Raw genomic sequence first — 17,553 nt, 5'->3', positions numbered from 1 at the left:
GCACTGTACAATAAAAAACAATAAACTAATATAAACACTTACCACTTGTTGTTTGGAACAACACGCGTGCTCAGCCATTTTGTTGAGACTGTATCCATACCATCAGAACTAAATGCGCGAAATTAAGAATTTTCGGGCTGATTTCCACTCCGCTACTTACGGTAGTGTATACTTAACTATACAGTTCCAAGAACTGGATTTTAAATACTATTGATTGTCAAATAAAAAATTTGAAATATTATGTATATTATAACATACGTTGCAAAGTTAAGGGTTAAGTATGCCCGATAAAATAAATAAATCGGGAATTGGCGGCCATATGAAGTCAAAAGACCACGAGGAAGATCGCAAATGCGCTGGAGCGACGATATTAAAAGAACTGCAGGACCAATGTGGAAACGGCTTACAAACAACAGAGATATACAAGCACTGAATTCTACATAATGGTAGAAAAATATTAGACCTGGAACCAAAAAGAGATACACCCTGGTACGACAATTTATTATTAATAGCTCAAAAACTTGGCAATAGACAAGAAAGCAAAAAACGAACTACTAGGAGTATAAATGGACTGTTGGAGAAAAACAGCTAGGAAATTCAGACTAAAGCATATTGGCAATTAAAAAAATAAAAGGCAAATAAAAGTACTAGAAATGAGAGTACAATATATAAACGAGCGAATAGGAGAGGAACGATTCCTACAAAAGATATTGGAATAGATCTGGCCAGAGAAGAGAAACCGAGGAAGACCATTTACAACATTTCTACACGGAATCACCAAAGCCATGCCAGAAAGAAATTTTATTTGAAAACAACTGGCGGGACAGATAAGCTTAGATACAATGAACCCACTTTGACTATAAAAGAAATTCGAAAAACTAAGTTATATGTATGTAAAATCACTTATTTAGAAATTGTTATTCGGTTATATTTTTTTCCAAAACTAGATTTTAATAATTTTTTTTCTTTCAGTTGGGAGACCTTTCAAATCCTGAGCTTAGGATTCTAACGGATCAGATGGATAAAATACGTTATGGAGGTAAGTAAAGATTATTTTAAAAATGAAAACTAATTTTCGTTACAAGTGTTACTTATTGTACCTTAATGTTAAGTTTATTCAAAGGCAACGAAAAATGCTCCCAAAGTCGCACGTACCTCAGAAGTAAATAAAAGAAAGACAGAAACTAGCATACATGTTTTCTTCAATAGGCTACGGAGTGTCTGGCATATTTATGTATTTGCAGAATCCTAATGTGTTTTAGACACATTTCTGAATAAATGAATGAATTAAAAAGAAAAGTACTTTACAAGTGTGTAAAGCACTTAAGATGAGGCCAAAGAACTTTTAAATCAGCTCTACCTTTCCTCGCTAGAAGGGGGATTGAAAATAAATATATCTAAAACCCAGATGATGACAAATCTTGTAGTCAGCGAAGATATATGCGTAGGAACAAGATCCATAGACCAGGTAATGGCCTATAAATACCTAGGTCATGAGATTCGCATGAGAAAAGATAACCAAACCGTTGAGCTTCTCCGTCGTATAAGACTGACTTGAGCAGCCTTCGGCAAGTTGAACGATATTTTCAAATCGTCTGATATACCAATATGCCTTAAAAGAAAAACGTTTAATCAGTGTGTTTTGCCAGTGTTAACTTACGGTGCCGAAACGTTGACCATCACAAGGAGAACAGTTCAAAAGATCCGTGTGTGTCAAAGGGCGATGGAGCGTGCTATGTTGGGCGTTTCACTACGAGACAAGATCCCAAATCGCCAGCTACGACAAAGAACAGGAGTGGCTGATGCAGTAGAGAATGTAGCAACACTAAAATGGAACTGGGCAGGTCACGTGGCTCGAATGACAGACAATAGATGGACAAAGCGGATACTGGAATGGAGACCAAGACATGATGCCTACCGAAGTAGAGGTCGTCCACCAACACGTTGGACTGACGATCTAAATCGTTGTCATAGGAATTGGATGCAAGAGGCACAAGATCGAAATAGATGGAAAATTATGAGGGAGATCTATGTCCAGCAGTGGATAAGCGAAGTTTGAATGATGAAAGCACTTAATATCTAGCATCTTAAAATTAGAGCACATAAAATACATTACATGGTTTGGTTATGGTACGGGTGCAAGCACCTATCCGTGTGGACAGTGCTCAGGTGAGGTGCAGATTAATTAACAAAGACAGGTATGGGAGAGCCTAATAAATTTTATGTGAAAGTAAGATTGAAGCAAGACTCAGCGCCTTTTCCTTCTATTTTACCATAAGTGTTAGATTAGGTAAAACGAAAACTACAGAATAATATTGCCTGCACGGTATTGGTGCACGATATATTCGGATGATGGAGTGTTAGCATTAAATACTACAAAGAATACTCCCTGGTACATGATACATTCTAAATTGATTTAGGTTCGGTCTTAGAAAGTTATGGAGAAATAGATGGAGATGAATGTAGTATTTGGGAAAAATCGAATGAAAGAAGCCGCGAGGTACTTTGCATAACACACGGGTGGCTATGAAAATAAAAGGAATAAAACTGTCAAAAGACTATCTATGGAGCTCGGAACCCACTATTGGGCAATTAAATAAAAGAAAAAACGATTTCACTCCAACATTTTTTAATATATACATTAATTTTTAAATTCTGAAATTCCATATAATTGTTTATTTTATTTATAAAAGAAATACGTTTTTCACGTTAAATTTGTAATGATGTGATTAATCAGTAGTTGATTAAGTCCGCAAATAGTTTATACATCAATTTCTTTCTTCGCACAGTTCTTGTTTTCTTGTCACATTTGTCATACTATGTAAATGATCAATGAACGTAAGTAAATGTGTTGCTTTCTTCACATACGATAACATCTATATAACATACGAGAACATAAGAATGGGAGAATGAATATATATGTTTATTCTGTAACTCGCTGGTTTCTCTATTTTGTTTTGGGTATGTATATTACCATAGAGAAATAAAAGAAAGAGTAATACATAAAACTCTCCTTTTTAAAATAAGTAAAATCAATAAACAAATGACATACTTTAAAGTCCAAGAAATTCTTATTAACTACAAATTAAAAGACACGTGAAAAAGATACAAAAACCAGAACCTATTTATACTCCGAAATTCTTTTCAACAGGCTAATGAATTAGCGTAAAAACACAGCTACTTGGAAACCAAATATAATACGAACTTTAGGTATCTACAGCTGGTGATCAAATTATTAGAGTCACCCCATAAAATTTTACTTTCTTTATTGCATGTAGAAACTTATAAAGTTTACAAATATTAGAAAAAAAACGAGTAATTACATAGAAATATTTAAAATTATGCCTTTAGCCTAATACTTGGTAGTGTTACCATTTGCAGTAATTACTGCCTGACTGCTTTTTGGCATACTTTCTACGCATTTGTGGCAATTCTGTTAAATTGTTTCTACTCCTGTGCCATACTGCTATTGAGCGCTCAATCAATTGACGCTTTGTGGTTGTAATTTCATTAAAAATTTCTATGTTTATGAGCTTTCAAAGATTTTCTATTAGGATTTAGATCTGGCGAATTACCAATCCAGTCGAGCACGTTTATCTGGTTGTCAGCAAGGAATTTTGTTACAGTTTTTGCCTTGTGGCAAGGCGCTGAGTCATGCATAAATGTAAAACTCCTCATTCTCGAACCATTCCAGTACCTGGGGAAGCATTTTTTGTTTCAACAATACAGAGTCTACCAGTTCCTTGCCCCTCAGCTCTATCCATGAGGACCTTTTTTGGAATGAGGTGAAAAGATTCAAAACCGACTAGGGAAGGTGAGCCTAGTACTGTTGGATTCAACCAGAAAGGCAAGACCACACGAGAACGGCACAGAGGTCACACGAAATCCGGGCCCCTATCTTGTGCCCCTGTCAGGTCGCGAACCAACTAACATTACCCTCTCTTCGACGCTGAATATCCCCGGACGAGTTCATTAGAGAACGAAACATGAAGACATCCCGCGCAGTCGGGAAGAGTGTTCTTGTAGAAGGTCTTAAGGCTTGTCCTACTATGTATACCTAATAACGGCACACACCTAGGGGAGGGTCTAATTTCTTTTCGGAAGGAAAAAGGGAGAAGGGGTTCGAAAAACTGATGTTATTATAGAATGAAAAAGAAGAGGAAGATGAAACAAAGAGAAAAGTCTGCACCCGTAGTGTCTCTGGTTACCTGTCGATATGGAATCTGTTTCCTACCAGAACAATATTAGGACAGATTAGTTTTCTACTGTAGTTTTCGCACTAAAAGAGTTCTTGTCGCTGAGTACCAAGAATGGGGGGAAAGTACATTAAAAGTTGTATGGTGTAGATATGCGTAAGTAAGTTTTTACTATTGTTGTCTATTTAATTATTATTCTAATCTGTATGACGTATATAGCCGGTGTAGCTGCTCTGTGTATATTAAGTCGAAGAGAATTAGGAAAAAAGGTTGCTTGTAGGTAACACGTGTACCTGCTATAGGTATATTCAAAGCAGAAACAAATGAGGTAAAGATAAATTTATTTATAGGTATCCCCTTATGTAGTCCGAGAAAAAACCTCTCTCACCTGGCTTGTTTAGCCCTTTCAAATATGGTCTTTCTTTTCATGATCTTTGTTATATTCTCTATTATAATTTCGAAGTTCTTCTTGTTGATCATAGCTACCTGTATAATATTGTTGGGCGTTGTCAACCCTATCCTGTTACGAAGCCTATTTTGTTTGGGGGCGAAAACATTACACCAGAAGATGCAATGCTCAGCATCGTCCCTTTCGCCGCATGTAGAGCATATGTCATCGTTAGTTTTTTTGATAGCGTATGTACTACTACTACTACTAAGGATTTCCACAGTTTTCACTGTCTTCCTTCACTCAACCATTTCCTCCAATTTTCCCTGTCATTCCAGTCTCCATCTCGCAGGGTTCTTTTCTCCAAAGCCTCGTCGATTTCATCTCTGAATGACCTTCGGGGTCTTCCTCTCTTTCTTCTTCCAATCGGGCTCCATTCTGTGATTTTGTTTATCCAGCATCCTCTGTCCGCTCTTCTGACGTGGCCGTACCAGGATAGTCTCTTCTCCTCTATATAGTCGATTATGTCTGATTGCACTCCCATTCTCCGCTTAATCTCTGCGTTTTCAATTCTATCTCTTTTTGTAAGTCTACAGCTTCTCCTCAGGAACTCCATTTCTACTGCTCTTATTCTACCTCTATTTATCTTGTTTATTGTCCAGTTTTCGGACCCGTATGTCAGGATACTTCTTGTCAGGGTATTATATATTCTCTTTTTTGTCTTTATCGTAATGTTCTTATCCCACAACACTGAGTTTAGTTGTCTTATACAGTTTCTTGTTTGTCTCAGTATGTTGTTTATATCTTCTTCTGTTGTTCCCTGGTTCGATATTATGGTTCCTAAATACTTGAATTTATCTGTTCCATTTATTTGTCTTCCCTCGTCTATCTCTAGGTTTCTCATATCCTTGTTTTCTGTTGTTAGGTATTCGGTTTTCTCTAAGTTTATTTCCATTCCGTTGTTTTTATATTCTTCTTCTAGTTTTCTGAGCATAAAGCTGAGATCTTCTTCATCTTGTGCGATGACTACTTGATCGTCGGCAAAACTTAAGGTGTATAGGTATTCGTCTCTTACTGGTATGCCCATTCCTTCGCACTTTCTCCTCAATGGTTTGAGTGTCTTTTCCAAGAATATTTTAAACAGAGTAGGGGACGTAGCACAGCCTTGTAGGAGTCCTTTTGTCGTCTTAAATGGATTGTAGGCTTTATTTCCACATTTAATAGCTACTTTGTTTTCTTTGTATAGTGCTTTAACTGCTTTTATTAGTGTTGGTCGGATTCCGAGATCATTCATTGCTTCCCATAATTTGACTCTAGGTATTGAGTCATATGCTTTCTTTAGATCAACAAAGGCCAGATGGACCGGTCTACCTTTTGCCATTTTCTTCTCTATCAGTTGTTCTAATGTGTACGTATGATCTAGGCATGATTTTCCTACTGTGAACCCTGCTTGGTCTTCTCCAATTTTTCTTATTATTTCAGTTTCTAGTTTTTTCTTAATAATTTTCCCGTAAAGTCTACCTACCGACGATATTATACTAATTCCTCTATAGTTTTCACATTTTTTCCTGTTTCCTTTCTTATGTATGGATGTGATGTATGCTTGTGTCCATTCCGCAGGTATTTCTTCTCCATTTAGTCCTCTTTCGAACATTCTATGTAGCATGCGGAATAACTTTTCCGTTCCGTTTTTAATTAGTTCGTTTGGTATTCCTCCGGGTCCTTTGGCTTTTTTGTTCTTCAATGTCTTGATTGCTCTCTTAACTTCTGCCAGGCTTATTTTTATCTGATCGTATGCCCCATTTCCTGCATGTTCTATATTCTCTTCCTGAAATTGGGGACGGTTTTCTGTAAGTAGTTCTACGTAGTATTCTTGCCACTCGTTTTCACTAATTTTGCCGATCTGGGTTTTCTCTGTCTTATTTCGTTAAAGTGCTTTATGCATATGAAGCGTATGTGTAAGACCTAAAAGATCAATGTTTGGTCAGAAATTGTGTAAAATAATAATTTACTCGTTTAAACTTACAGTTGTACCAAGCCACTATATCAGGGATTACCGGTTTGGTCCATTGAGCTTTTGTAGTCTGTGCCTCCCATTCCCTCTGCCATTCTGCTAGTAGTTGCTCTTACCTGGAGTAAGTGACCGTTCTGGTTATCATATAACATATGTCGTTCTTTGGCTAAGAGGTGAATGGGGAGCGTACCAGCGATTGTCTATAGGGACACGGTAGAATTGGTTCGGTACGCACTCGTAACTTTGAGAAGGGGTTTTCTCTGTGCTCTATTGATCATATCTTTGTACTTTTGATATCTCAGTACATCTATCCAGACGGGGGTTCTATATAGGAGGGTGGATTGTACAACGTGTAGGTACAATCTTCTCTTGTTGCTGCTAGGCCCGCCTATATTGGGTATTATTCTCTGGATGGCTGCTGTTTGTTCGTAAGCTTTCTTAACCACTTTCGAAAGATGTTTCGTGAAGCGTAGGCCTCTGTATAAATCAATGCCTAGATATTTAGCACAGTTCGTTGATTTTAGCTCATTACTACCTAGTTGGAATACCAAATCTGGCCCGGCTCTCGGGGCTTTCAGGGTGACCGCTTCGGTCTTGTTGCCTGCAAGTTCCAGGTCGTTATTCGTCATCCACCTATTTACGTTACGAAAGCAGTCGTTTATAGTGTCTACGATTTCTAGATAGTCACTTGTTACTAATATAGCTAGGTTGTCGGCATAGGCTATTGCCATGCTATTTCTACCGTAATCGATGTCTAGTACCCCATTATATTAGTACTTTCTATAACGTCGGGCCTAATACGGAGCCTTGCGGTAAGCCGGCTGTTAATCTGATTTTTATGTTTCTAGTCTTCTGTTTCTTGTGCTTCTATTGAGAGATATCTATTACTTAACTATCTCTTTATGATGTTTGTTAAGTATCCCGACACTTTGGTAGATTCTAATTTGCTTATGATGTGCTCCCAGTTGGCAGAGTTAAAGGCATTCTTCAAATCAAACATTACTAAAACGACCCATCTTTTTCTTGTGGTCCTGACAGTATCTGTTGTAAGTTTAACCGCATCTACAGCTGATTTTGCTTTTCTGAATCCGTATTGTCTAGTTGAGATGATGTCTTTTTCCCTCAACTCATCTTCAAGGCGATTTTTGACAAGATTCTCGTATGGTTTACCTAAACAGTCAAGTGGACAAATCGGTCGATATGCGCTGGCTTCGTCCGGATCTTTGCCGGGTTTAGGTATAAGTGTAAGTCTCGCGAGTTTGAGCTGATCGGGGAATTCTTGTCTTATCAGCAGCTGATTTCTCTTACTAGTTCTGGTTGTAATGTAGTTAATAGTTTTATCGCCTCTGGTGGCACACAATCTGGTCCAGGAGATTTACCTACTTTAATAGAATCTGCGGTTCTCATTAGTTCCGCGAGGCTAATTTCGTCTTGACAGGATTGTTCATTTATAACGAAGTTTGTAGTGGGATTCTTGGGAAAGAGGGTATTCACAATTATCATTTTTTATCATCGCACAGATTGTACGAGGTCACTAACTTCAGCGTTTTGATGACTATTCTATAAGCTTCGCCCCATACGTCGTTCTCTAGTGCCTTGCACAAGATCTTCCAATATGTGCGCTTAGCTCTCTTGATTAGCTTATTTAGTTCTTGTTTGGCGCATTTGTGTTCGTCCTTTTCTGCTGTGTCCTATTCCTCTGTGCGGTTCACCTGATTCTAAGGCATGTTGTCCGTTTTTGTTGGATTTCATCATTCCATCAGTATGGTTCTGTATATGCGACATGTTTACTGGTACTGCTCAGGTTGTGTGCTTTTATGATTGCGTTCAAAAGGTGGAAAAGTCGGTAGTTTCTTCTTGTAAGTTGCTTATTTGTTCAGCAAATCTTGCTTTGGTGAATTGGAGTGTCCTTCTGTCGTTCTTAGTTGTGATCTTTTTGCCAATTTTGAATACGATGTATTTATGTAGAGTGAAAATGCTCTCGTCTAGAACATCCTACTTTGTAATTTTCTTGGCAAAGTTGTTCGATGCTAGGGTAATATCTATGTGACTTCGCGATTCACCCCTTTCAAAGGTATGTTTACCATTATTTAACACTACCAGGTCGGTCGATGAAATCCATTCATTCCATATTTCCCCTTGTTGTCATTTTTTGGTGGCCCCCATAGAATAGATTTAGCAGTTACATCACCAACGATTATAACGTGTTTTTCTGTAAGTAACGCCTCGAAGATATTATCTACCTTATCTTGGTATTGTGTAATGTTTATATTCGGTGATATATAACAGGCTACTATTGCCACTTCGTTTATATTGATTTTGATGAATCCTTCTTTCTTGGTAATCTTTTTTATGTGCACACTCTTATTCAACAGGAAGATTGTAACATTTGACCGTGTGTCGGTAATCCAACCAAACTTTCTGGCGATGTTTTTGTTCGGAACTGGGACTATAATAAAATCTGCTTTTACTTCCAAGGCTTTCGAGTGTATCAGGTCGTGTACAACCTTGGCCCTTCCAAAGTTTACCTGGAGTATCTTAAGTCGTTATAACGCGTTCAAAGCCATTGTAAGTCTATACCACTAGCTATTTGATCACATGGTGAGGGCGGTTTCTTAATCTAATCTAAAGGGTCAATGTTGACACTACCCTGAGGGAATAGTGCCTGAGAGGTAGGAACCGATGTTAGTTCCCGTCCAGGGTGGGAGGGGGCGGGGTAGGTAGACGGCTGGGTAGTTTAACAAAGACAAGGTCCGCTGCGGCGCTGTCACAAAGTGACGTGAATTGGTTCATCAAGATCGAATGAGTCGCTTCGATAATAACCTGATCGTCCGTTCTTCTTAACTCCTCGGCAAAGGTGGATGGGTCCGTGAGCCTTGTTTCCTGATTTAAGTGTCTTTGTTCTTGATCCGTTTCCATTGTCAAAGCCTCCGTTTTTAGCGGAAGGTTGGTACGGCTGTGGGGCAGGGGGCTCGATGTTACATGGGCGTTCAGCCTGTCTAGCTCTCTGGAGAGCTTCCCGGAAGGCTGGGCACTTACCACTGCCGATACGGTGTCCCTCTTTACATATAACACAGTGCTCCTGTTCCCCACATGCCTCGAAGATGTGACCCTCCTTTCCACACCTATGACAATGTCCGGTGCGGTCGGGACCATCACACCTTGAGGCATCGTGCTGGTAGCTCCAGCAGCGTTGGCATCTCTTCACTATGTATATGCGTTCCAACTCGCAGCGTACGAGTCCCACCTTCCGATGCCCGAGGTCTAAAATCCTCCTTGCTGCTTGTGCGGTAAGGACGACCGTGGCTACTTTAGTGTTGTTCTGTATCGGAACAACAGGCAAAACTAGGATCCCACCTGCCGATTTCTTGTATTACAGCCCGCTTTATTTCCTCCTCTTGTGTACTCTCCGTCATTCCACTTAAGTGAATGATTGTCTGCTTTTCGGTTCCCACCAATTTCGCCGTGAAAGCACTTTCTTTATCTGAGAAAGCCTTTTTTAATATTGAGGCCGCCCCCTGGTCCTTGTCCATGGTTATTCCTGGTACTGCGCAAGCTGCGGATAGCCCCTCTTGCCTTCGTCTTTCTTACGGCCTTCTTCACTCCCTCCAAAAGTTAGGAGTAGATCGTGTCCTTTTTGGATACGTTGAAACCGTATATTGGCCTTTCTCGACGCGTAGCCGTAGTAAATATCTGAACGGTAGTTCCTGTAGTGGAAGCAAAGACCGCTTTTGCCATCCATGAGTACCTGTATGGTAGATTCGTTCGTAAAACAAACCTGGAGTATATTATTTTAGAATCGTGGGCAAATTATTCAACTGTAACCTACGTAAAAGAAAAACAATGTTTAGTAATGTTATTTACCTGATTCCAGTCATTAATGGTCCAAGTTTTATAATATTTTGCGTATTGAAGCCTTTTTTCTTTATGACTAGTGGCGGCTCTTTTGCAGGACAAAAGGTTAAAACCCCAGATCCCTTATTTGTCGACGAGCTATCATTGGTGATATATTGATGCCAGACTTCTGCATTATTTTCCTTAAAATTCTTCGGGGTTGTTTTCTGTTTGCCAAAACAATATCTCTTATTTTTCTTTCATCTCGTGATGTTTTTGTAATTTCTTTTCGACCACATTTTTGTTTGCGCCATGGAATCAAATCCACATTTTCGTTCAGTTTTTTTATACGGTTCACAGTTGCTCTTGAAACTTCTTGTTGGAGTGATTAGTGGTCAATAATAAAGTTATTTTTTCGCTATTTTCCTTGATGAGATATCTTTGGCTTCTCCCATGATGTTCTGTTATCACTGGTGTAACGAACATGCAATGTTTAGTAAATTCACAAACAATAGTATACGATTGTCAGAATATCACTAGAGAGCAATGGATGAATTAAAAGCGCTAAACACCAATAATATAACACCAAAAATAATATACACACGAGTTGCAAGCTAGGCTAGACAGCACTGACAAACAATGGCATATAAGTCACGTATTGTTACGACCACTGAGTTGCAACTATTACCAGACTACGTATTGTACTTTCGTAAAGTGTTACAAGATAATCAAATGGAAACAAATGCATTGATACAGCTAAATTATATACATTTTTTGCAAAAAAAATCGAATTTTAATGGGTGGCTCTAATAATTTGATCACTTACTGTATATATCACACAAACCGATTTGACATAAAGCAGCGACAAAAGTATCGAGGATCTCGTAGCGGTCCGCTACCCCTAAGACACGACTGTCTTGTTTGGCAGGTGGAACTCGTGGAACTAACAAAGGCGATTGGTAAACGAAATGTTTCTTACAAGTTGACGCTACGTGTGGGCGATGATTACCCAAGCGATCTGCATTTTTAACGAAATACACTCATATTTGTATACTTCATTGTTAATAACAATTTATGAATGAACAGTCTACTCACTGCGATATTGTATTAACAACCGTTTAACTTTTCAATAGTGCCTGATTATTGTAAACAAAATCTTGGTTAACTGTGAGGGGAGAATCAAAACTAGCGTGTTAGTAGTTTAACAATGTTTACATAACGTTGGGAAACTGCAACAGAACGTATAATCAAAGCTCTACTCAAACTTAACACTCCGACCAAAAATAATTAGGTAACTTTAATCAGACTCCTAAATCTCCGGAAGAAAATTTTCTTAAGAAAATTACTTCTTCTCTCAGCGGTTTGAAATAACCATACTAACCATTAAATACTGGGTATGGGTATGCGATAAGAATAAAATAACAACCTTTGAAAAAATAAGCAATTTAATAATAAAAATCTAATTTTATATTGGATGATTCATAAAGGGAAATTCAAATTCTATAATAGTATGAATTGCGTCAAAAAATCTTACCGAAACATTAACAAAATCTTTTCAAATTTTTAAGAAATTAATTACAAGGTTAATCGTAAAATATATGTTAAAACCTTGACCAAGGAAAAGAATCAGACAAAAACTTATCAGATAATTTCTTGCTTGATCACTTAATAACCATAAATTTAACAAAAAAGTACCAGGTGCTTAATAAATTGTTAGTACAGAACACCAGTTATATTATTAAACAAAATAATTTGTAATTTTATTTTAACCAAACGGACATTTTAACCATCTTCCTAGCAGCTGATACGTAGATATGTCGCAGCTAACCATATGAAATGTCCTCAATACACGAAAGATTTATTCAAACTATATATAAATGCGAGTATCTAATTCTTCAAATCCACTTCAAATCATACGAAATTCCCTCAATACAAGAACAACAGGAACAAATCATAAAAATATTCCCATAGAAATCCGCAAAATACATTAATGCAACTTAAAAGACTTGTAGGAAAACTTAGAACATAGACATTCGCTCTTAACCTAACTGCGTTCTAAAAATGCCGTAGTTGGTTCAAACAAAACTAGGCTGGCAAATAAAATTGTTTATATCGACAGAATGGGAAGTGTCTACTGTTTCCATAAAAGGAAGTGTCTATTGTAAAAATTAATTCTGCAGAATTCGAAATATTTCTAAGAAATTGAAATTAAATTTAACGACAAGTCAACCATATTATATTTCGTTGATTTTATAAACAATAAATGAGCGTGTATGACAGCTTAGCAATTTAATGCCAATAAATGCCGATAAACATGCCAATAGAAAGTATGTTTTGGAGATAAAAAAATTCAGAAAACTGGAAATGCAGATGAACAACAAGAATCTGAAAAGCCTGTAGTTATTGAAGTTAGCAAAGTTACAGTGTTAGGACTTGCTCATCTAGATCATATGTTTAAATACCAGGAAACCAGCAGCAGTTTCTGGAAACAACCAATCTAGTATACGAACTAGTGTCCAACCGTTAGGTTGGGATATTATTCAATATGGTTCACGATAATGATGAAGATCCTTTGACTTTTTAAGAGAATGCTGTTTCTCCGTATTATATTTTATTTGTTAGTCAATATTAAGACCAATATTTTCAAGGAAATTGGATAGAAAGAAGAGCCACTATAAAATGACCTCCTCGGTTACCAGATTTGTCTCTTCTAGATTTCTCTTTGTAGGGGCACCTAAAAGGTAAAATCTATTTAACAACAGCTGCGTCTTTAGAACATTTTCATTAACTGACAGATATACAAAACCAACTATAAACAAACTTAATCCATACACATCATAAAATAATTGGGATACTTTGGACCTATCATGTGCTTGCCTTTCATGTGTTTCCAACGGTAAAGGTAAGGAATAACTCACCGTGATAGGTATTGTAAGAAGGTGACCAAGAAATATATTATACGAGGCCTTGAAAACGAGAAAAAGGAAACAGCGAACTACATCGACCAGAATCGCGGTTTATTTAATTATGAATGATTGAACAAATTTACTTGTAACTTTATACGTTGCGTATAGATATCGCATCGACCAAATTTTGTAATTGCACTGCGTTCTCCTAATTATGCATTTCTGTGGCGATTACTGTGTTCTTTGTTTAAAACAATCGTACATTAACTTTAACATATCGATAATTGGTAGTTTGCAATATTAAATTATTGTGTAGTAAATACAGTATTGCCCAAAATAAACAGTACTGAAACTGAAACATAGATGTCTCTTTGTGCGCTCTGTCATATTTAAATTAACTAGTATAGACCTGTCAAGTAATCCTTAAACAATTAATTATTAATGCCTAATTGTTAAAAATGGTGTCAAGTACACAGGAGAAAGTGTTTCTTGAGGAGCATTATTTTCGCTCATATGGAAGCGGCCGACGTAATAGTGCAAGTCTGCAATACGTGTTACATCAATCAGATCAACTCACACAACGGTTTAATAAACGTTCTCCAAGTAATTCTGTAATTTATAGGTTGTTTAAAAGTGTGTAAATACGGGTAATGTATTGTGCCAACGAAAAGGAAACTCAGGGCGTCCCAGACTAGTTAACAATAACGATAACCATGAACGTGTTTTTGAGCGAATCTTGGAAAAGCCGAAAGCCAGCCAGATAAGAACAGCGTTGCATCTTGGCTTAAAACGAACTTCCTTGCAAAGAATACTGAAGGAGCTGGGTGCATTTTCGTATGTGATTCAGGTACGTCAACAATTACATCCCAGAGATTATCACAGTAGAGTGGAATATTGTGTCAGAATTCTTGCATTACAGTATGAAAATCCTGAATTTTTGAAAAAATGTATGGTTTGCAGACGAAGCACATTTTCATTTGCCAGGCCATGTAAATCGTCGCACAAATCGACTTGGCTTTGCCAGACCAGATGAAGTTCAAAAAGTTCCTTTACAAATCGCAAAAGTGAGTGTCTGGTGTGCAGTTTTGGGACACGGAATCATTGGTACATACTTTATCGAAGAAAATAGTAGACAAGTCACACTTAATCAATAGAGGTACATACAAATTTTAATACGCTTTATCCCTGATCCACGTCAATTTTGTCGTGCACGTAGTTTGGAATTTCGAGACCAATTTTTCTAGCAGGATGGGACAACTTGCCATACTGCTATCGCTGTTCGTCAATCATTTCAGGGACATTTTCCAAACAAATTCATTTCACGATTTACTGACTTCCCCTATCCTGCACATTCTCCAGACTTAACATCTCCAGACGCATACATTTGGGGCATGGCTAAAACTGCCGTTTTTAAATGGGCACCACAAACCATCAATAAGTTAAAGGATGCCGTTAGAGCCTTCTTCGCGGACTTGAGACAACTTTTATTCCATAACATTACGATAAAACTGGAATATCGGTATAAAGTATGTCTTGAGAGAGGAGGAGCTCATTTAAAACATGTTATAAAGTGTCAATAATAGGTATTTTTTTTAAATAAAATAATTATAATTAAAGTTCAGTTCTGTTTATTTTGGACTATACTGTACTATCAATTGTTCAGTAGTTGCTCTTTTTAACTGCATAATTATTTTAGTTTACCCTTCTGGTTTCACGTTATTTGCCACAGTTACTTTTCAATTTATCATCAGTTTGCGAAGTTAGTAAACTTCATCAACTAACATATTCATCTCTCTGTTTTCCACGCTTCGTCTCAACGTAACGCAGGGGACGAGATCGAGGTGAAGCGGCTGTCAGTTCGCGGCCTACTCCCAGAAACCGACTACTACATGACGTACGACGGATCCACAACGATGCCAGCTTGCCACGAGACAGTCACATGGATGATTCTGAACAAGCCGATTTACATCACCAAGCAACAGGTACGTCAAGTTTTGGGGAAAGAAAGTTTTGATGTTAGCACGGGAGTTGTGTCGTATTTCGTATTGAAATGCATGTATTATTAATCTCAGTATAATCGGTATTAATTGCCGAAGGTAATTTACGAAATTAACAATTATTGGTCTAATATATTGTTGTCTACAATAAATTAAATTTAAAAATAATTATATATGACATATTTTGTGATGTATTTACTTTATGAAATTTAATGTGTATACCAAAGTATTTATTATTATAACACTCAACTCTTAAACAAATAGATATAATATACTTTTAGCTATAAAAAATAAAATCGACATTTTTATATTACATTTGGAACAATTCTTGGAATCGGTTAATATTTGGTGAAAATAGCGAAAAAATAAAAGTAGTTAAGAACGCTACGTAGAGTAAAAAAATTAAATATCAAATAAGAGACAGAATGTTAACAGAACAAATCATAATTTTTTAAAAATATTCAAATATAAATAAAACGAAGAAAAAGACACCTTACATAATTTGAAGAACAACAAAGAAATCATTGTGCTCCCAGCTGACAAAGGCAATGACACGGTAATAATAAAAATATTCAAGACTACGAAGCAAAAATAAACGACATCCTAAATAATACGACATATTAAAGAATCTCGTCAGATCCTACAACATATCTAGAAAAAGTAACAAAAGCCAAGATCAAAACGTCAGACATCAAGAAAGAACATCAGTTACATCTCATATATAGAGAGGAGTCAAGATTTCCAAAACTTTACAGCCTACCTAAGGTACAAAAGGCAGGATTACAATTGCGACCGATAGTTAGTTCTATCTGATCTTCTCTACAACCACTGGCAAAATTTTTGGCTGAACAGCTACAATCATATGCAGAAGAAGCGAATCCTTACATCAAAAATACAAGCCACTTCATTGAACGTATAAAAGATGTGACTCTTGAGCCGGGAGATTTGTTAGTCAGTTTCGATGTGGTTTTACTTTTTACGAATGTTCCTAATCATTAGCAATTATAAGCAGAAAGTATCCAATACCACAGGATACTCTAAATCTAACAAAGCACTGCTTAGATAACATATATTTTATATATAAGGAGCAAATATATAAACAAGTTGAAGGAACACCGATGGGTTCACTACTGTCACCGGTAATAGCAAAGCTGTTTATGGAAGAAATGGAACAGCAAGCAATAGAAACAGCCGAACAAAAACCCAAACTTTGGCTTAGGTACGTGAATGATTCTTTTATAATTTGGACACATGTAGAAAAAAAACGAAAGGTATTTTTAGATGTCTTAATAATAAAGAAGCAAGACTTGCACATAGGACCCACAGTATATCGAAAACCCACACATATCGACAAATACCTACATGCTGATTCACATCACCATCCTGCACAGTTAGATTCAGTCATTAAAACCCTAATGACATGATCCGAAAGACTAACAAATGAAGAACATAAAAATAAAGAAATGCTCAAATAAAAAAGAATTAAGGATCCAACAGAAGAGGAAAAACCAATTGCAAAAGCCATTCTACCATATGTAAAGGGTACAATAGAAAAAAAAAAGAAAGAGTGCTAAGAAAACACAAAATAGAAACGATACTTTATACCGACAGAAAAATCTCAACCATTTTACCATCCACTAAAACAAAAATATCGTTATAAAATCAAGGCGTATACGATATTTCATGTGGGGACTGTGACAAATCGTACATCGGACAGACCAACCGAAGAATCAATGTTAGACGAGAAGTACATTGAAATACCATCGAAAGGAGAGAAAAAGGTCATCCCTTGTCCAACATGTCTCAAACACAGGACATTCTAAACCAAAGAGATGATGCTCAAAGGCTTTCAACAACATGGAAAACGGTATTAAAGAAATAATCAAAAATACATCAGACCACAAGACCGACTAGTAGGACCCCGCCTACCTACACACGGACAGGACCAATAACAGCGCTACTATCTGACTTGACAATGAAGCGAAAACGTTGTCAAAATAATGATTTTTATCGAAACCAAAATTATTCAACGCGGTGTCAAACCCGGAAAATTAAAATGGGCACATATATATATATATATATATATATATATATATATATATATATATATATATATATATATATATATATATATATATATATATATATATATAAATCTCGCAAATAGGTCCTCGTTGTAACTTTTTCGGGAAGACAAGCCATTTGGCAATTTCATGGC

At 36.9% G+C, this 17,553-nt stretch overlaps 1 protein-coding gene across 1 annotated transcript in view; it reads left to right on the top strand.

Annotated features, from left to right (window-relative positions):
- CARPB (Carbonic anhydrase-related protein B) overlaps positions 1-17,553 on the top strand; it is a 348,667-nt gene that overhangs the window by 185,002 nt on the left and 146,112 nt on the right. The window contains exons 4-5 of the mRNA XM_072519892.1: positions 973-1,039; positions 15,166-15,320. Coding sequence (XP_072375993.1) covers positions 973-1,039; positions 15,166-15,320 — 222 coding nt within the window. The remainder of the gene's footprint in view (positions 1-972; positions 1,040-15,165; positions 15,321-17,553) is intronic.

Source organism: Diabrotica undecimpunctata, chromosome 1 (genome assembly GCF_040954645.1).
Source record: "Diabrotica undecimpunctata isolate CICGRU chromosome 1, icDiaUnde3, whole genome shotgun sequence".
NCBI classification, from domain to species: Eukaryota; Metazoa; Arthropoda; class Insecta; order Coleoptera; family Chrysomelidae; genus Diabrotica; species Diabrotica undecimpunctata.
Note: the sequence above shows the minus strand (reverse complement) of the source record. Positions and strands in the feature narration are given on the sequence as shown.